The sequence below is a fragment of the Sminthopsis crassicaudata genome, chromosome 4 (assembly GCF_048593235.1).
Source record: "Sminthopsis crassicaudata isolate SCR6 chromosome 4, ASM4859323v1, whole genome shotgun sequence".
NCBI classification, from domain to species: Eukaryota; Metazoa; Chordata; class Mammalia; order Dasyuromorphia; family Dasyuridae; genus Sminthopsis; species Sminthopsis crassicaudata.
In genome coordinates this window covers 167,493,076-167,510,751 of record NC_133620.1, presented here as the reverse complement: position 1 = coordinate 167,510,751, position 17,676 = coordinate 167,493,076, and the positions used below count along the sequence as shown (strand labels likewise).

Below are 17,676 nucleotides of genomic sequence, written 5' to 3'. Positions count from 1 at the left end.
ATGGTGAAAAATAATGCTAATTCTATACATGATATAATTTTGAACAGGAAACTATCCAAGCAGGAAAGATTGGTTGTATTACCCCAAGGAATTATGACATCTCTGCAAGATGTCACCTTTTACAGTTTGCTATCAGTCATCTATCCTTGAAGGGGATAAAATTTCAGTGCTATGTACATGACAGTTTTTGTCTGGCAATGGGTACTTATTTACAGAACTGTAAATCCAATGAGTTATGTCCCAAAGCCAAACAAATTCCTCTACAACAGCAAAGAAGGCCTTCTCAAGGGGCTGCCAAAAGACAAAGGACTGACCAAGACTGAGGTAGCTCCGCCCCCTCTTCACTTGTCACACCCAGAGGTGTACTGGAGCCAACTCCTAACAGAGATTTAATTGTTAAATTTTCAGTGTGAGTATTTATATCAGAAATCTGAAAATATTACAAATCAGGGCATGATTTATCATTTTGCTAATTGTCCAGACTTAAGAAAGTGGTGAAGAAAATGTTAATAATTCATATTAAACTTAAGTGTGTCGTGCATATAATGCTCTCAACTCCAAATCCCGAAACCAGTTAAATATTATGAGCACAACCCTGCCTCCTGAAGAGTCAAATATTCAAAAAAGCAGTACTATAGGGAATGAGCCCAAATTAGCTTACTTCATTTCTCCTCTTTTTAAAAACACTTTCTTCCATGAAATATGTTCCATTCCTGCTAAGAAGTATAAACACCCTCTAGTATTTTCAAAGACAGAAGTGTGGGAAGTATCATAAAATCTGATGATACCCTAGTGATACATACTCTAACCTCTCAATTATTAATTAACGAATAAGTATTTAATAAACACTTCCAGAAACTATGCTAAATACTAAGAAAGGAAAAGAAAAGTTTCCTCAGCTTCTATTGGGAGTAGAGGAGATAGACTGATAAATAAGTCAGGCAGACAGGACAGGATACATGATGGATGACAGATAGGCAGACAGATTACAGAGAAAGAGACAAACAGGAGTTGGGGTGGGGGGAGAGGGAGGGAGAGGTGAGAATGATAAGCAGAGAGATGATAGGTAGATAGATGAAAGGATACATAGATTATGCATACATTAAAAAGTATTTAAGTAGATAAATAAACAAATGATGGATAGATAAGCAGACAGATGATAGATACTGATGAACCACAGATAGATGATAGATAAAAAGAAAGGTAGGTAGATAATTCTACATAAAGATTTTGTAAATAAAAAAACATACATTTGATGGAAAGTTCCCTTGTCTTCTTGATCCCCGTTTTTGGGTAAAAATGCTAAAACCAAATACTTATAAAATATTTCATTCATAACATTTTTCTAATTATTTAATATCTACTGTTACAAATATCTTGAAAATTAACACTTTAGATCCTATTCAAAATAGTATCACTTAACGGCAGATTTTCTTTTTATTTTGCTTGTCTGGTCCAACTGCTCTTCCAGATGATGGATACTTAAGCACCATTTTTATTTCTTCTAGTATATGTGATATGTAATAAGCGGCCATGATTTTACCTTTATTGATTTCATGTTGGGTTTGTTTTTTTTCAGCAGAACAAAGCACAAATTATCTTCTCATTTTTGCCTCTTCTTATTGTATGTTGATTTTAACCTTTAATCTATGACAAGTTAATATTTTACTTCACAAAGATGTGATGTGGAAATGGTTTCCATATCAATAACCAGTCACTTTTAGTATGTTAAGATGATTATGTTCATATTTTATGATCCAAGGTGCTTACTATGTCCAATCTTCTTTTACTTCCTTAATAAAATATTTATGATTTAATATGATAATGTTCTGAAATGACTTCACATGTAAAACCAATATTATATTGCTTTCCTTCTCAATGGGCAAGGTGGGGAAAAGAAAGAAAAAAGAAGTCAAAAAGGTTTTTTTTTTAATGAATATTAAAAATTTCTTACATGTAATTGGGAAATATTTAATGAAATAAATATATATATTTATATATGTATATATATATATTAAATATTCATGACATATAACTATGGGATTTCTTTCTGCATAACCAACATAACTGATTTTCAATTTATTTTTCTCTATCTTCCCCTGTACTTTCCTTTGCTTAAGTATCAATACAAAATCTGGAGAAGTTTCACAAATTTAAGGAATTTCCATATTGTGCACTTTGAAACAGATGTTGCTACATAAAAGGCAATTATTTTCATGGTAGTGTTTTTGCTTAGGCTAATTATGCTGGGGGGGGTGGGCATTTCTCTACCAAAGGCCCAATTATTAGGTTATTACAGAAGGATCTCACTGAGAAGGTAAAATGTATCTTTTGCCTAATTCAATGCAAAAGGTTCAGTGTTCTGGGATCTCATGAACTAGGAAGTCTCCTCTGGTATACCTATCTATGTGGTCTGTTTTATTTCACTGAATCTTTTGGTATTTCAAGGTAAAAAGAAACCTACCTGCAATGTATGCAACATATTAACAAAGAAAAGCTTATTTTTCTGAGTATCCAATTTTTTATTTTAGTCTATTGCCAAAAAAGATATAACTATTGAATGTTTTAAAATTACTTTTTCACAGGAAGCTAGCTGTTAATATCAACTAACACCTCTAATAATTTTTTATTCAAATATGCCATGTAGTAATAGTATATGAGGCCAAATGCCAACACCAATATTTCAAGGCAACATCTGTGCTTTAAAGAGAGTCCAAAATTCTTAATGAAAACTAGAAATGCGTGTGAGTTATATAGGCATAGAATTCACCTCTAGAGAGGAACATTGCTGTTCAATGCCACCAAGATTTTATATGGCATTTTCCATAGCAAAATTTACATAATGGTTCTCAACAGACATTAAAAAGATCTAACACTGAAATAGATGTGTTTTTATACACAGTGTGAATTGAAACTCTTCCAACTTAGTGTGTAGCTAAAAAGAAGAAAGGGAGCTCTGGTTACATCAAAGGTAGACTTGAGATTTTTGTTTCAATAGAAAAATCTCCATACAAACAACAATGGCCTTGGTTGGCCTTTTTTAAAATGATAAACTGAAATGATAAATAGCAGACTTTTGCCAAAACAAATAAAAATCTCACCCTTTAGAAAGTGGTAGTACTTTTTGTGATCTAGAGATACTTCATCTTAATGCTGAAATTTTCAGTTCACTGGGGAAAAAAAAAAAAAAAACAACCAAGGCCACTCGCTTTAAGCTCCCTTTTCTCTCCTTATTTCACATCTCGCCTTATTCCACATCTCTGGAACCATTTCCTCCTTCACATACCGATATGACATGAAGAGGTGATCTATTCCATGAACCAAGGGACACATATTCACAAGTGATTGCATTCTATTCTTCCATTCTATTCCAAAAGATTGACCCTGCTTTTCATCCCTATTTTTTAATTTCAATTTCCCTCTATATAATAGCTGCTTCTCAACTAGCTACCTCTATCTTCAAAAAAATCTTGGTTGCTTTGATCATCCCTCCTAGTTAACAACCCATATCTCCCACTGTTAGTAGTCAGATAGCAGATACGACAAAAACAAGTCACAAAAATCAAGAAAGAGGAGAGGGAGGAAACAAACATTTGTTAAATCTCTTTTAAATCAGTTGAAAATGTTATGGTTTTTCCCCTTAAATTGTTACCAAAAAACTGTCTTAAATATGTTGCCAGATGGACACAATAAATCCTATACAGAACTCTTAACAGATGTGGGGGGGGGGAGATCAAGGAAGAAAATATTAATAATAAGTTTTAATAGGCAGATATTTAAAGTGGCTAGGTATGTCAACAAAGTGCTGAGAACCTGAGTTCAAATCTAGACTCAAGAAAATATCTAGCCATATGATTCTGATCAAGTCACCTAACACTGTTTGCCTACTTTTCTTCCTCTGTAAAATGAATCAGAGAAGAAAATGGCAAAGCACTACAATATTTTTGTCAAGAAACCCCCAAATGGGAAGTAACAAATTGGGAAAAAATTTTTACAGTTAAAGGTTCTGATAAAGGCCTCATCTCCAAAATATACAGAGAATTGACTTTAATTTATAAGAAATCAAGCCATTCTCCAATTGATAAATGGTCAAAGGATATGAACAGACAATTTTCAGATGATGAAATTAAAACTATTTCCACTCATATGAAAGAGTGTTCCAAATCACTATTGATCAGAGAAATGCAAATTAAGACAACTCTGAGGTATCATTACACACCTGTCAGATTGGCTAAGATGACAGGAACAAATAACGATGAATGTTGGAGGGGCTGTGGGAAAACTGGGACACTGATGCATTGTTGGTGGAGTTGTGAAAGAATCCAACCATTCTGGAGAGCAATCTGGAATTATGCCCAAAAAGTTATCAAAATGTGCATACCCTTTGACCCAGCCATACTACTACTGGGCTTATACCCCAAGGAACTACTAGAGAAGGGAAAGGGTCCTGTATGTGCCAAAATGTTTGTGGCAGCCCTTTTCATAGTGGCTAGAAGCTGGAAGATGAATGGATGTCCATCAATTGGAGAATGGTTGGGTAAACTATGGTATATGAATGTTATGGAATATTATTGTTCTATAAGAAATGACCAACAGGAGAAATACAGAGAGGCTTGGAGAGACTTACATCAACTGATGCTGAGTGAAACGAGCAGAACCAGAAGATCATTATACACTTCAACAATGATACTGTACGAGGATGTATGCTGATGGAAGTGGATTTCTTCAACATAGAGAAGAGCTAATCCAATTCCAATTGATTAATGATGGACAGAACCAGCTACATCCAGAAAAGGAACACTGGGAAATGAATGTAAACTGTTATTTTTACCTTCTGAATCCAATTCTTCCTGTGCAACAAAAAATTCGGTTCTACACACATATATAGTATCTAAATTATACTGTAATATATTTAACATATATAAGACTGCTTGCCATCTGGGGGAGGGGGTTGGGGGAGGAAGGGAAAAAATCTGAATAGAAGTAAGTGCAAGGGATAATGTTGTAAAAAATTACCCATGCATATGTACTGTCAAAAAATGTTATAATTATAAAATAAAATAAAAAATTAAAAAAAAAAAAAAAAAAAAAATTAAAAGAAACCCCCAAATGGGGTCAGTAAAGAGTCCAAAGTGCCTGAAAAATGGCTGAACAACAACAAAGGCAGAATATTTGTGTGGAAATATAGAATGTAAATTCCTTAAGGGGAGGAAATATTTCATGCATGTCTTTGTAACACTCTAAACTAGTGTAGTACCTGGCACATAGAAAAGCAACTGACATTATTATTTCACTGACACTGGTAGTCCTGGCACATGGAAATAACCTCTAACAACACCAGTAGAAGACACCTAAAATACCTAGAGGTTGTGTGATTTTCTTAGGGTCACATGATTAGCTTTTAAAAGAGATCAATCTCGAAGCTGGGTCTTCCTAAGGAAATGGGAAGTAGAGGTAGACTGTGTGTGTGTGTGTGTGTGTGTGTGTGTGTGTGTGTGTGTGTGTGTGTGTGTGTGTGTGTGTGTATGTGTGTGTGTAATTACTTGAAGCAAGTTGTAGGAAATTTAATACATCCACACACACACACCCAAAAAAAAGAAAAAGAAAACTGAGAGAAATAAAGCAATTTTGAGTCACAGTTACAGGTACCCAGAGACTTCAGTTTCTTGTTTCTTTTTTGGAGGGGTAGGAGAGCAATTCAGGTTAAAGAACTTGCCAGAGGTCATACAACTAATAAGTGTCTGAGGACAAATTTGAATTCAGGTGCTCCTGACTCTTGGAGCAATGTTCTATCTATTGCTCTATCTATTGCTCCACCTAGCTCCCCTTGCACTTCAGTTTCTACATGGAGTTAAGAAATTTTTCAATTTTATCTGGATATCAAGGTCTCGTTGAGAAGAATTCCACTGAGGATGAGAGGGATTGGTTTTGCAAGGGTTAATATTGAGGAATTATCCAACTACATGTTTTGAAAAATAAAAAGCTTTAATTTAAAAAAAAAACAAAAAAGGATGAGAGGAACTTAAGACTATCAAGAGACTGCTGCCTTTATAGAAACTTTGCTGGACTTTATTTCTTTTCCCAATGAATGATTTTTTTTTCTTTTCTTCAATTATAGATCTCCATTCCTCATCCCTGCCCCCTCCCCAGATTTTTTATTATTTAACCTCCCTACATTCCTGTGGCCTGATTTTACTTTGTAACAGACTTTTGTTATACCCAACCCCACTCCTACTCCTACCCCATCCAGTCAATTTCCCACTTGCACTGGGAAATGCTCCACAGGTAACATGGTCTGGCTATCATCCAGAACCTGCCTCACATACCTCTCTATTTACCATCTGGTAAAAGCTGCCAATTCACTAACTGCTCCCCTATCCCCTATTAATCCTATGGTCCCAGAATCCCTTGGGCATGACAGCAATTAAGTTGGAAGATATAACTGGCTTATCCCCCAGAATAATCCAATCATAGAAAGATTAATTTGTTTGTATATTGGATGCATGGTATTCTCAAGTCTTCAAAGCTGATTGTTAGAGTACAAGAATTTCAGTTACACAAACTAAGCAGGAGCTGGGATGTACAAGAAACCACAGTTTATATCATATAAACTCCAAGCCAGCCTGATTCCTATTAATAAAATCTAATTTGCACAGGGTTTAAAAAAAAGAAGATGAATTAATGGATTCAAATACATTTTCCAAGTTTATACACCTCTTAAATTCCATTCAGCAACTGCAAGATTGGATGTCCCCTAGATTACTGATGAATTATCTTCTTACTCTTTGAAGACATAGCTATTGTAACACAGTTTTAAGATTGTATTAGCTTTTCCACTAAAATCCCCAAATCTCTTACACAAAAAGTGCTATGTAACCATACCCTCCTATATTCTCCATGTGAAGTCAGTTTTTTTTTTTACCTTACATGTTTTACATTTATCCCTATTAAATTTTATTTTTTAGATTCAATGAAATACTCCTATTTTTTCCGAGACATTTTCGTATCTTGATTTTTTTTATCCATTATTTTATCCCTCCCTCTTTTTGTTACTTGCATAAACCTTGGTTTGTACAATGATGGAATATTCCCTTCCTTAGCTCTTAGTCCAGTCAGTCAGTGAACAATCATGTATTAAGTTCTAATGATGTATCAGATAGTGTGCTAAGTAAGAGATGCCAAAAAAGGGGACAAAAAGTTTTCATGCAAGTATGTTATATTCTGATGGGAGAAATAATATCTGGACAACTATGATCATACAAAATGTATATAGTACAAGTAGGAGAGGAAATTAAAAGTGGATAATACTGGGAAAGCCTTTTGCAGAAAATGGGATCTAATCTGGGTCTTAAAGAAAGCCAGAGAAACCAGGAGGCTGAAGTGAAAAAGAAGAGCATTCTACAAAATAACCACATCTACCATACTGCATCCTTCCTTCTGATCTTTGATGATAAACACCACCTTAACTATTCCATTTTAATTTTTAAAAACCACAACGAACTAGAAACAAAATCCAACAATGCTTATTTAAGACAAAATAAACTATTTGAGATAAATAAAATAAAATAAAAACAATTCATTTTACCTTCTGATCATTGTTTTCTTGAAATAAAAGTCCAAAATAATCCTTCTCCAGTAAATTAAGTTGTTCACATACTTTGTCAAATAGTACTTGACCCGTAGCCCTTTTCTGGAAAAGAAATCAAATAAAACGCATTTAGTAATCTCTTACTTTCCTTATAAATTTTAATATTAACAAAAGTTTAAAATTAAGATTTTAACTGGATTAACAAAAATACTGAATGCCAACTTATCCATGCATTATTTGTTTGTTTACTTGTTTGTTTATTTATTCTATTTATTTGACACAGTATTTTGATTTTTTTAAAATCCTGTTTCATCTGCTATTTAGCTCTGGAACCAGAAGCATAGTTGCATTTAATTTCTTACAGCCCATGTCTCCATATCTGTAAAATATGGATTTACAGCACCAACTTCACAGGATAACTGGGAAGATAAATTGAAGTTATACAGAATGTCCCCAAAGTCTGACTGCACTAAGCCTTTTGGCACACCCTCTTTACAGCAAGAATATTACAAATTTTAAATCAATTTATAAATAATAAGTTTTAAAAAAGGAAGTGAAAACAGCCTAGATTGATTTCAGAAAATGAAAGAACTCTTTAACAATGGAAAATTACATGAATGCAAAGACCCATCGCTGAAGTGTTACTTCATGGTTAGGAGACATAAAATACCAATGAAAGTTTCCAGAATGCTGTATGGATCCCCTATGCCTAATTTTTAGAAAAGGGACAAAGGTCACACAGAATGGATTATTATTTGCCCTATTTTGGAACAACTCCTGAATTGATGAAATCACAGGTCCTCTTTTTTTTTTCCCCTGAAACATTGGGGTCGTGACTTGCCCATGGTCATACAGCTAGGAGATATTGAGTGTCTGAGGCCAGATTTGAACTCAGGTCCTCCTGTCTTCAGGGATGGTACCCTATGCATTGCACCACTTAGCTGCCCCAACCACAGGTTGGCATTAGTTACTGTTATTAGTTATCATCAATACTGACAGTTATCATCAAGAAATCTCAAAGTTGAAAAAATTCTTCAAGGTCACCTTGTCTAACTAGTATCTGAACTGTGATTCCTTCTAAATAGCCTGAAACAGTTAAATAATCTTCAATAAAAGATTTCCAATGAAAGGAGAATCCATAACAACAGAAAATGGCCCATTCTATTTTGGGAGAGCACTAAAATTTTTTAAGACTTCATTTTATTCTATTTTTAATTTAATTTTTTTGCAAGACTATTGGGATGATTAAGTGTCTTGATCAGGGTCACATAGCTAGTTAAGTATTAAAGAGTTTGAGGCTGGATTTGAACTCAGGTCCTCCTGACTTCAGGACCAGTGCTCTATCTACTATACCATTTAGTTTCCCCAAGAACACAAATTATTAGGAAGTATTTCATTACATTAAATGTAAATCTTCCTTTCTGCAATTTCTAACTCTACAATCTAAGCCAAGAAGAAATCTATTCCCCTTTATGTATAGTAGTTCTTAAAATGCATGCAAAAGGCTGTCATACCTACAAAGATACCTTTTCTCGGCTTAGCATTCTCATCTCCCATTCTCAGGATCCTTCGCTTGATTATCTGGGAGCATGACCTTCAATTACCTTGCTATTATGGCTCCTGTCTCTCAATGCACTAGAACTTGAGGAAATTCTTCCAAAAATATGGTACACAACATGGAAGATAATTTTCCAAATGTGGTCATTCCAGGACACAGGAGAGGGAGACACGGCCCATCTTTTCACTTTTACTTTAGCTTTCATCATAAAACAAGATACAAATTCTGAGTACTGATATTTCTTATAAAACAGAAAATACGAAAATGAAAAAATAAGAAGAGGAATGTGCCTCATCTTCTTGGTACCAGATAGGTCCCCAAAGAACTCATCAACAGAGGCATTAAGGAGTTTTGGGAAGGATATAAGAAAATGTTCAGGGTAGAGATACTCAAAAGTGTGTCAACTCACTACCACCAGCAATAACCAAACTATTCCATGTTATAAAAAACAAAGACATTGGTACTCAAGCCTTGCTGCCAGGGACATTTCTCTCCCCACCCCCTATTCTTTCAAGACAAAACAAAATACTGTTGGATAATGTGACTGCAGAAGGAGATCCATCAATATTCAGTGAAAGTGGAGGATTAAATTTTTTCTTCATATTTACATAATATAAAGTTTTTTAAGCAGCTATTTATAAATATCCCTTTAAAATTCCTGTTAAAACAATATACCTCCTTTATTCATTCAAACAGGGTAAATTTATTGGGAATGGGGTATTACACTGTCTGCCTCTCAAGAATTTAATATACTCTTCATACGATTGTTGGCAAATAGGTTGTTTTATTTAAGCAGACTGCTATCAACAGGAACATAAATGCCTTTGACAACCATAGAAAAGCTTATTGTCCAATCAATGACAGAACATAGTCAAAGGGGTAGCTCATTTCCAATTAAGATGTGTGCCCCCTGGGAACACCCAACTGAGAAGTAAAGCCTGACACACTCCTCCTTTTCGTTAATGAGTTTATACAAACACTCTGTTGGGTTCCAAGAAGAAAAAGGAAAACAATCTCTAGTATTTTTTAAATGAGTGAGACCTTCTCATCCAAGTGTTCACAGTTTAGAATGAAAAAGTTCAATATTTCCTAAATTTATAACAGTTGGGAAGAGCTTAAAATATTTCATTTTCAAATCTCACAGAACTTCAAGTGAAATGCAGCTGGTACTTTATCTCATTTGGCAACTTTGTCCTATCTCTCCCTTAAAAAAAAAAGAGAGACTGGCTCTTTTGGACCTAGGTTAGAAATTCATGCCCAGAAGCCCTGAGAGAAAGAGATATGCTTACAGAATCTTCTGTAAACAAGAGAAGAATACCATATTAGGCTACTTTAGCATATACTACAGCTAACACTCACAAAAGATGATGTGTTAACTTTATCATATGACTTGAATTGGAAGAGCATGATTTGCATACATATATGTATTAAGATATATCTTCTGTATATGTGTGTTTAAATATACGCACACTATCAAGATTATAAATTAATTTCGAGTAGGCCAAATGGCTGGTAAATTTAAAACACCAACAGCTTCTTGAAGCAAGTCTTCCAAATTGAAGAACATGAATTAAAAATAAATATATTTCCAATTTTTATGTAACTTATAAATTAACATGATTAAAATGAAAGGCCAAATGACAAAATGTGCAGACTACTTGGCTTGGAATCAGGAAAAACTCGGTTTGAATGTCTCCTCTGACCTGAATAATTACATAACTTTGGTCACAAGTCATGTAACTTCCAGGTGCTTCAGTAAATTCTCAATGATGTACCTACCATGTTACAGGGAATAGGACCGCAAGTTACCTCAATAAGCTATTCTCTAAATATGCTGAGATGCCTTCCACATTCACATGCGATTAAAATGTTTTCTGGGTTACAAAATACATTAATTTAATTTTAAGGGGTGAAGACAATTTTTATTAAAAAAAAAACATCATTCTCTCTCAAATATTTGGTAAAAGCTCTGTTTTATATATTTCAAGAGGAGACCTAAGATATTTCCTACAAATAGCAATGAGGTATAAAAAAAGAAATTCAATAAACCACCTACATCCTTGTCACACATTAACATCAATTATAATAAAGCACACTACAAGCACTGTATTATATAAAAAAGGATCATTGTTCACTTTCTGCATTCCAGGGAACCAAGAAATTCTTCTTTAGTAGTAGGTTATTCTAGCTCTTGTCTCAATTACGTATTTAGGATTAATACTTGAGAGGTATTTTTAAGAAATTTAAGGTCCCACTCATATTAGTATGGAAAAAGTAATGAGTCACATAATTATGTATCTCCTAAGAAGATAATAAATAGTCTTACACAGAAAGTACTCAAAGTAAAAGGTTTGGTTCATAGGATTAATAGCTTTAGAGCTGCAAAAATTCTCAAAGTCCCTCTAGCCCAAGCTCTTCATTTTACATGAGTACACAGAGACCCAGAGAAGTTAAATAATTAGAACAAGATCACATATAGGCATTAAGTGCCTATTGAAAGATCTGAAGCCAAGTCCTCTGACTTCAGAGCCGTAGTCAATTAATTATTTGCCAAGAATTTCTGAAGAGAACATGCAAATTACAGTCATCAGAAACAGAGAAAATTTATGGTTCTAGAAAACAACTATAATTAAAGGGAAAATCAAGTCAACAAGCATTTATTTCTATGCTAAGCAATGGAGGGGAAAAGAAAAGCAAAAACATAAAGCCCCTCTCTCAAGGTGATAACTCAATTAGTAGTTAAGTAAGTCAGGGACAGACAAACTAGCAAACACATAAATGAAATAATGAATAAATAATAACAGCTATTAACATTTATGTAGCTGGAGAGGAAATGACTGATTCATCTTTGAATTTGCGAAAGCCAGTAAGTCATGTACCCTGTAGTTTGGTGAGAACAGATTTCAGCTGGTTCAGAGGAATACTAGCTCCATGAAATAAAATTCTACATGGAAAAAATAAAATTTTACATTGGTGTAAGACAATTATAGGATTGGTCTCAAGGAAAATTCTAATGAGGAAGAAAAAAAAGGTGATATAGAGATTGAGGGGAAATGAACACAAAACTCACCATTCAATTCATATTTTAAAAAATAAAAACCAATTGAGATGAATATATGAGTTGATACGAGAATAAGTTGGAGAGACCATGTCAAGACATAGTTTGTGTAAACAAAGGTTTAGGGTTTCAGTGGATTGTTAAATGAATACTGAAGTCAATAGCATGATAGAACAACCAGAATAATTAACTTTGAATTAATGAAGGAATAATAAGCATAACATGAAAGGTGACAGGACCACTTTATTCTATCTTAGGTAGATAACATCTGTACTATGTCAAATTATATTATAGCAAATTCAGCTATAGGCACCATATTTTAGAAAGGATACTAAAAGAATAATAAATACTGGTTCAACATTTTTAAAAAGTGCATGCTGAATACATCAACTTATTTTATCAGTAGGTTATACTTCCTTAACCAATACAGAGTTTAAGCCTTTTCTGCACTAATAAATTATCTTAGCTTTGGTCTACCCTTATCTCTTCCCCTCATCCACCCATCTTAAAAAAAAAAATGGACCATTTCCCTGGTGAAGGGTCTCTGAACTCAGATGAACTGATCCTTGAAGGATATACAGATATACAGTCTTTTAACTGATATACAGTCTTTAACATATAAGAGGTTTTTTCCAACTTGGTAAAATTTTCCACAATTTGTGCTCTTTTGGGGGAGGCTTAGAAAACTCAGGGTCACTTCCCCATGAACCACTGAAATGGAACTTGAGTAGAGGATCCTTCTGGGCACACTAAAGTACCTCTTTTCAACAGGCAGACACCTCTTTCTCCCTTCACTTGAAAGCCCACACAGTCTGTCAGATTTAGAAGTAGTAAAGGCTCACTAAAATGATCTGGTCATTATGCTCTCATTTTACAGATGAGGGGAATAAAGACTAGGACAATTAATCAACTTGAAATCAGATTTTTATTATGTATACTAAATTATCATTAAATAGAAAATAAAACAAAAAATTAGGTAAGTAGGATTGTGGAATAACATTTAAAGATGGCTGAGGCATTGAAGTTTATTTAGTTCAACCCCTTCAATTTTACAAATGAGAAAACTAAGGCCCAGAAAAGTTTTTAACTTACATATTTTTTAAAATAGCTTTTTGGTATCAAAGCTAAGAACCCAGCCACCTAACACTGTAGTGCCATCTCTAATTATCACCATGTGTTTTAACCTGAATTTTCCCTTCCACTTCATGCCTAAAGGTCTGCTGAGGCATAGTGACAAAGACAGAGAATGAAGGATGCTTGGCTACTTCCTCAGAATGGAAGTTCCAGAAAGAACTCACCAATGGGAGAAGGGGGCTGCAGGGGCTTGTTTTACTTTGTGTTACTAAAAATTTAGCTTTAGGGGCAACTAGGTGGTCCAGTGGATAGAGCACCAGCCCTGAAGTCAGGAGGACCTGAGTTCAAATCAGATCTCAAGTATTCTTCCTATCTGTGTGACCCTGGGCAAGTCACTTAACCCCAATTGTTTCAGGGGGAAAAGTTTGCTTTAAATAGACCACACTTGTTTGAAAAACAATCAATTGTGTCAATGAACGAAATATTTTCTTAATTCAAGGAATAAAAATAGAGCATATGGCTGATATTAACTTACAAAAGTCTAACACAAAAGAGCTTGAACCCTATAGCAAATACCAACATTTTTAGCTCTCTCTTTCTCTCCTTCCACCTCAAATCTAATTTCCCACAATGTATTCTAGGCAACTCCATATGTTTTGACTTGAGTAAAGAAAACTTTCTTCCTATTTTCTGGCTACCAGATTTTTGGCACTAGTTTCATTATTTCTTGTGAAACAGAGGAGGAGGGAAGGGCAAGGGGAGTACAGACAGAGAGTCAGAGAGACAGAGACAGAGATAGAGAGATTCTAGACCAGGCTGTGAAATTGCACCAGGGGGTGGCAAGATTTCTTTGAGAAAACAATTTCTCTCAATAAAGGGCAGCTAAATCTATTGCTGGCCTCAGTGAGGATCAGCAGTCCAAAGTCTCTGAGCTTGAGGGAAGACTTCCATGCCTGTCCTGTTATTTGTGGCATTTGTGAATGGAGCCAAAACATGGCATTTCTGGAGGCCTCTTGGCTTAGGAATTTCTGCAATTGCTTAGCCTGCAGATTTCTACAGATGCCACACACCACTGCAATTCCATAAAACCACCATCAACTATCCTGTGTAGGCCCCTTCGACACTACAGTTATTGTGCAGTTAGGAGAAGAGTGACGGAGAGCTCACAATGGAATACACACAGCTCGATCTTCAAGCTATGTATTCTGCTCTAACTCAAAGCTATCCTATACAAATATGAAAGGCCAAGGGGAGAAAGGTATGTGCAGAGCAAACAAAACAACTGAGACACTGTTATTTAGTACAAGGAGAAAAAAATTCAAATGGATCTGTACAGAGCAAGAAATATCAGACTATCTCAAAAGTTCCGATAACCTCATTGATCCTACAATACTCCTCCCCCTTCCTACCAATCTGTGATCAGTATTAATTATCCCATTGTCTTCTTAAACTCACATTGAGCAATCTTCTCTCCACTTTTATTCTAATTTTTTTAATCCTATAGTTTTTCTTCTTTTCAAATTACATTTCCAGAAGTGTTGTCTGAAAGTTTACCTACTTTCATTATCCAGTGCTTGTTTTTTTTAAAAAACTTCTCCTTCGATCTGTTTTTTAATGTGGAAATTATCACATTTATAAAAATAGAATCCAAGTCATTTAACAGCTGGAAGGGAACTTAGATATCATCCAATTTCTAATCTAACCTATACATTATAGAGAAGTAAAAGATTCTAAGTTTAGTGACTTGTCCAATGATATACATTGATTAGACTAGAACCTAAGTTTTATGAGTGCTACCCAGTCCAGTTCTTATAGCACCACACAATACTACCTCAGTATTACCACTACTATTTTACTATTCCTATTATAGCATAAATTACCATTAATAATGAGAAAAAATTTATGTATTGGTATTTGGAGAATGTATTAAAAAGGGGGAAGGAGGGGAGGGAAAACAAAAGAAAAGCTCACAGTAAATTAAGCTTCTAATAAGAACCAATTTTTTTCCTCCATAGGGTCTGGACAATAAAGGACAGAACAGTGACGAAATAGAAGGTTGCAGCACTGTTGACATGGAGATATGATATAGCAGTTCAATCTGATTTAAGGTTCTAAGAAAAAAAGTTTAAAAGAGGGTTATCAATAAATTCTGCCAAGGGATCCACCATGGAAACGTTCTATAATGAGTTTAAATGAAAATATTATATAGTTAGAAACTTGTTTGCTTTTATAAGATGTCCCATAAGTCTTAGTGCAACTTTAAAACACAAAACTGCACAGTTAGAAAACATAATAAATAATATAAATACCTACTAGGTGGAGATCAATTGCTTTTGGCAGAAGCTGAATTATAAATTAATTCATTTATAATAATATATTATATCAGGATATAGTGGATATCCTGGATATCCAGGATAGTAGCTTCTATCACTATCCAAGACAGGGTTGAACACTCATAGATAAAAAGAATGTTTTTCTGTCTCCATCCAAAGTAAGAACTCCCCCAAATCAATTCTTGAACAAGTTAATTAAGCATCCCATTCTCCCTCACAAACATGAAGCAGCTAAGCTCAGACCACAAGTGCAATTTTGGTCCCCAAAACTAGGAAACACAAACCTGCCTCCAACCTGTTAAAGACAGAACTACAACAGCAAATTTGTAATTCTGAAAGGTGTTCTCATAGCATGGTCATTTTTACAAAATAAGTGTTAATTTTCTATTTCAAAGCATGTAACATACACACACACACACACACACACACACACACACACACACACACACACACACACACACACACATTTTTTGTCCACAAACACAATTTTTGCAAATCAGTCTTTTCAGGATTCCAAGAAATCAGGAAATTTTCTTTGAGGTTTTAAAAACAAGTTAAATCAGTTTTAGGGTTGGTTTTTTTGGGGGGGAGGGGAAGAGGGGAGAGAAAAAAGAGAAAGAAGGAGGAAAGAAAGAGAGAAGGAAGGGAAGAAGAGAGAGAAGAGGAGAGAAATGGGGTGGTAAAAAGGGAAGGAGCTGGAGAGAGAAAAAGGAGTTAAAGCCCCTACTGAATACTGAATTGTCTCCCTAGATCTTTTTATATTCAGGTACCTGTCAGAACCATCATAGATCTGTTTCCAGGTATTTAACAGACTTCTGTTCCCCTCAGTTCTACTCTAGAACTTTTGAATTAACCTAAAAATTCAGGGGAGAGCTAGAAGAAACCTCAGCCAATCCTAAAAGCAATCTCAGAAATTTTGTGAAAAAACTTCCCTTTACTTTTCCATTGCAGGCTTTATGAAATGGTGACTTAAAACACAGCAGATCTAAGATACTGTCCTACAATTAACTAACAACAAGTTATACTTGCAACAAGATTTAAGGGTAACAAAAGGATTAAAAAATTTAAGCATTATTTTCTGGATACAGCTAGCTGTTAGTAATCTGTCTCTTTTCAAATTATACCAAATCTATGTATTTATATGCATAATTACATAAATTCATTGTAGACTATAAAGCCCTGCAACCAATCACACATTTTATGGAGTATATACCATGATCTAGGCACTATATATGCTAGGCACAGGGATGAAAAAAAAAAAAAAAAAAAAAAAGTAATGGTCTCCGCCTTTGAAATTCTTAAATTCTATCTGCTTAATTAGTTTATTACACTTCAATTATAGCCTCTACACTTAAGACTTTTGGGACACCTTAAGCACACACAAGGTAACAGGGTAAGGAAAGGGTCTGAAAACTAGAGAAATAAGGAAAGAGTTAGTGGTAGGAGATTGATTCATTTATGTTCTCCAAACTATGCTCTAAGAGGCTGAAATGAGGAAAAAAAGAATTATCTTTCTTCATGTTAGAAACTATCTTTTATTTGTATTAAAAAAAAAAAAAAAAGACACCAAGGGTATAAAGTATCAGGAATTTAATGGGTGCCTACTAAATTGAGTAAAGTAACTGATGTCCAGACAGTTTTGCAACTTTGGGAAAAGTACTTAATTCTCAGCTTCAGCTCCCTTTTCTATAAAACAAAGAAGACAATAATTGTAGCATCTAACTCTGAAGATTCTCCTAAATAAAGCATTTTGTAAACCATAAAGTACTTGATTAACAGTAATTCTAGCAGTGAGACTATAATAATTCAAGAAAAACAGATACTTCTCTACTGACTACTTAAAACTATAAAGTGAGATGATAAGCTATAAAAAGACCAATTACCTCATTAATTAGCATAAATAATAAAGTCTTTTAGATGAATACTCAATTAGTCATGCTCTGATAGCTCCACTCATGTTTAATAATTGTAGGATGATTGGATGATTATTCATTATTTAAACCCAAACAATCTTTTATATCAAAAATGAATGTGTACATATATGTATATACACATATACCTACAC

General features: G+C 34.3%; 1 protein-coding gene across 27 annotated transcripts in view; it reads right to left on the bottom strand.

Annotated features, from left to right (window-relative positions):
• EPB41L2 (erythrocyte membrane protein band 4.1 like 2) overlaps nt 1–17,676 on the bottom strand; it is a 279,109-nt gene that overhangs the window by 116,496 nt on the left and 144,937 nt on the right. For all 27 annotated transcript variants that reach the window (XM_074309829.1, XM_074309834.1, XM_074309837.1 and 24 more), the window contains exon 4: nt 7,586–7,690. In XM_074309829.1, the coding sequence (XP_074165930.1) occupies nt 7,586–7,690 (105 nt within the window). The remainder of the gene's footprint in view (nt 1–7,585; nt 7,691–17,676) is intronic.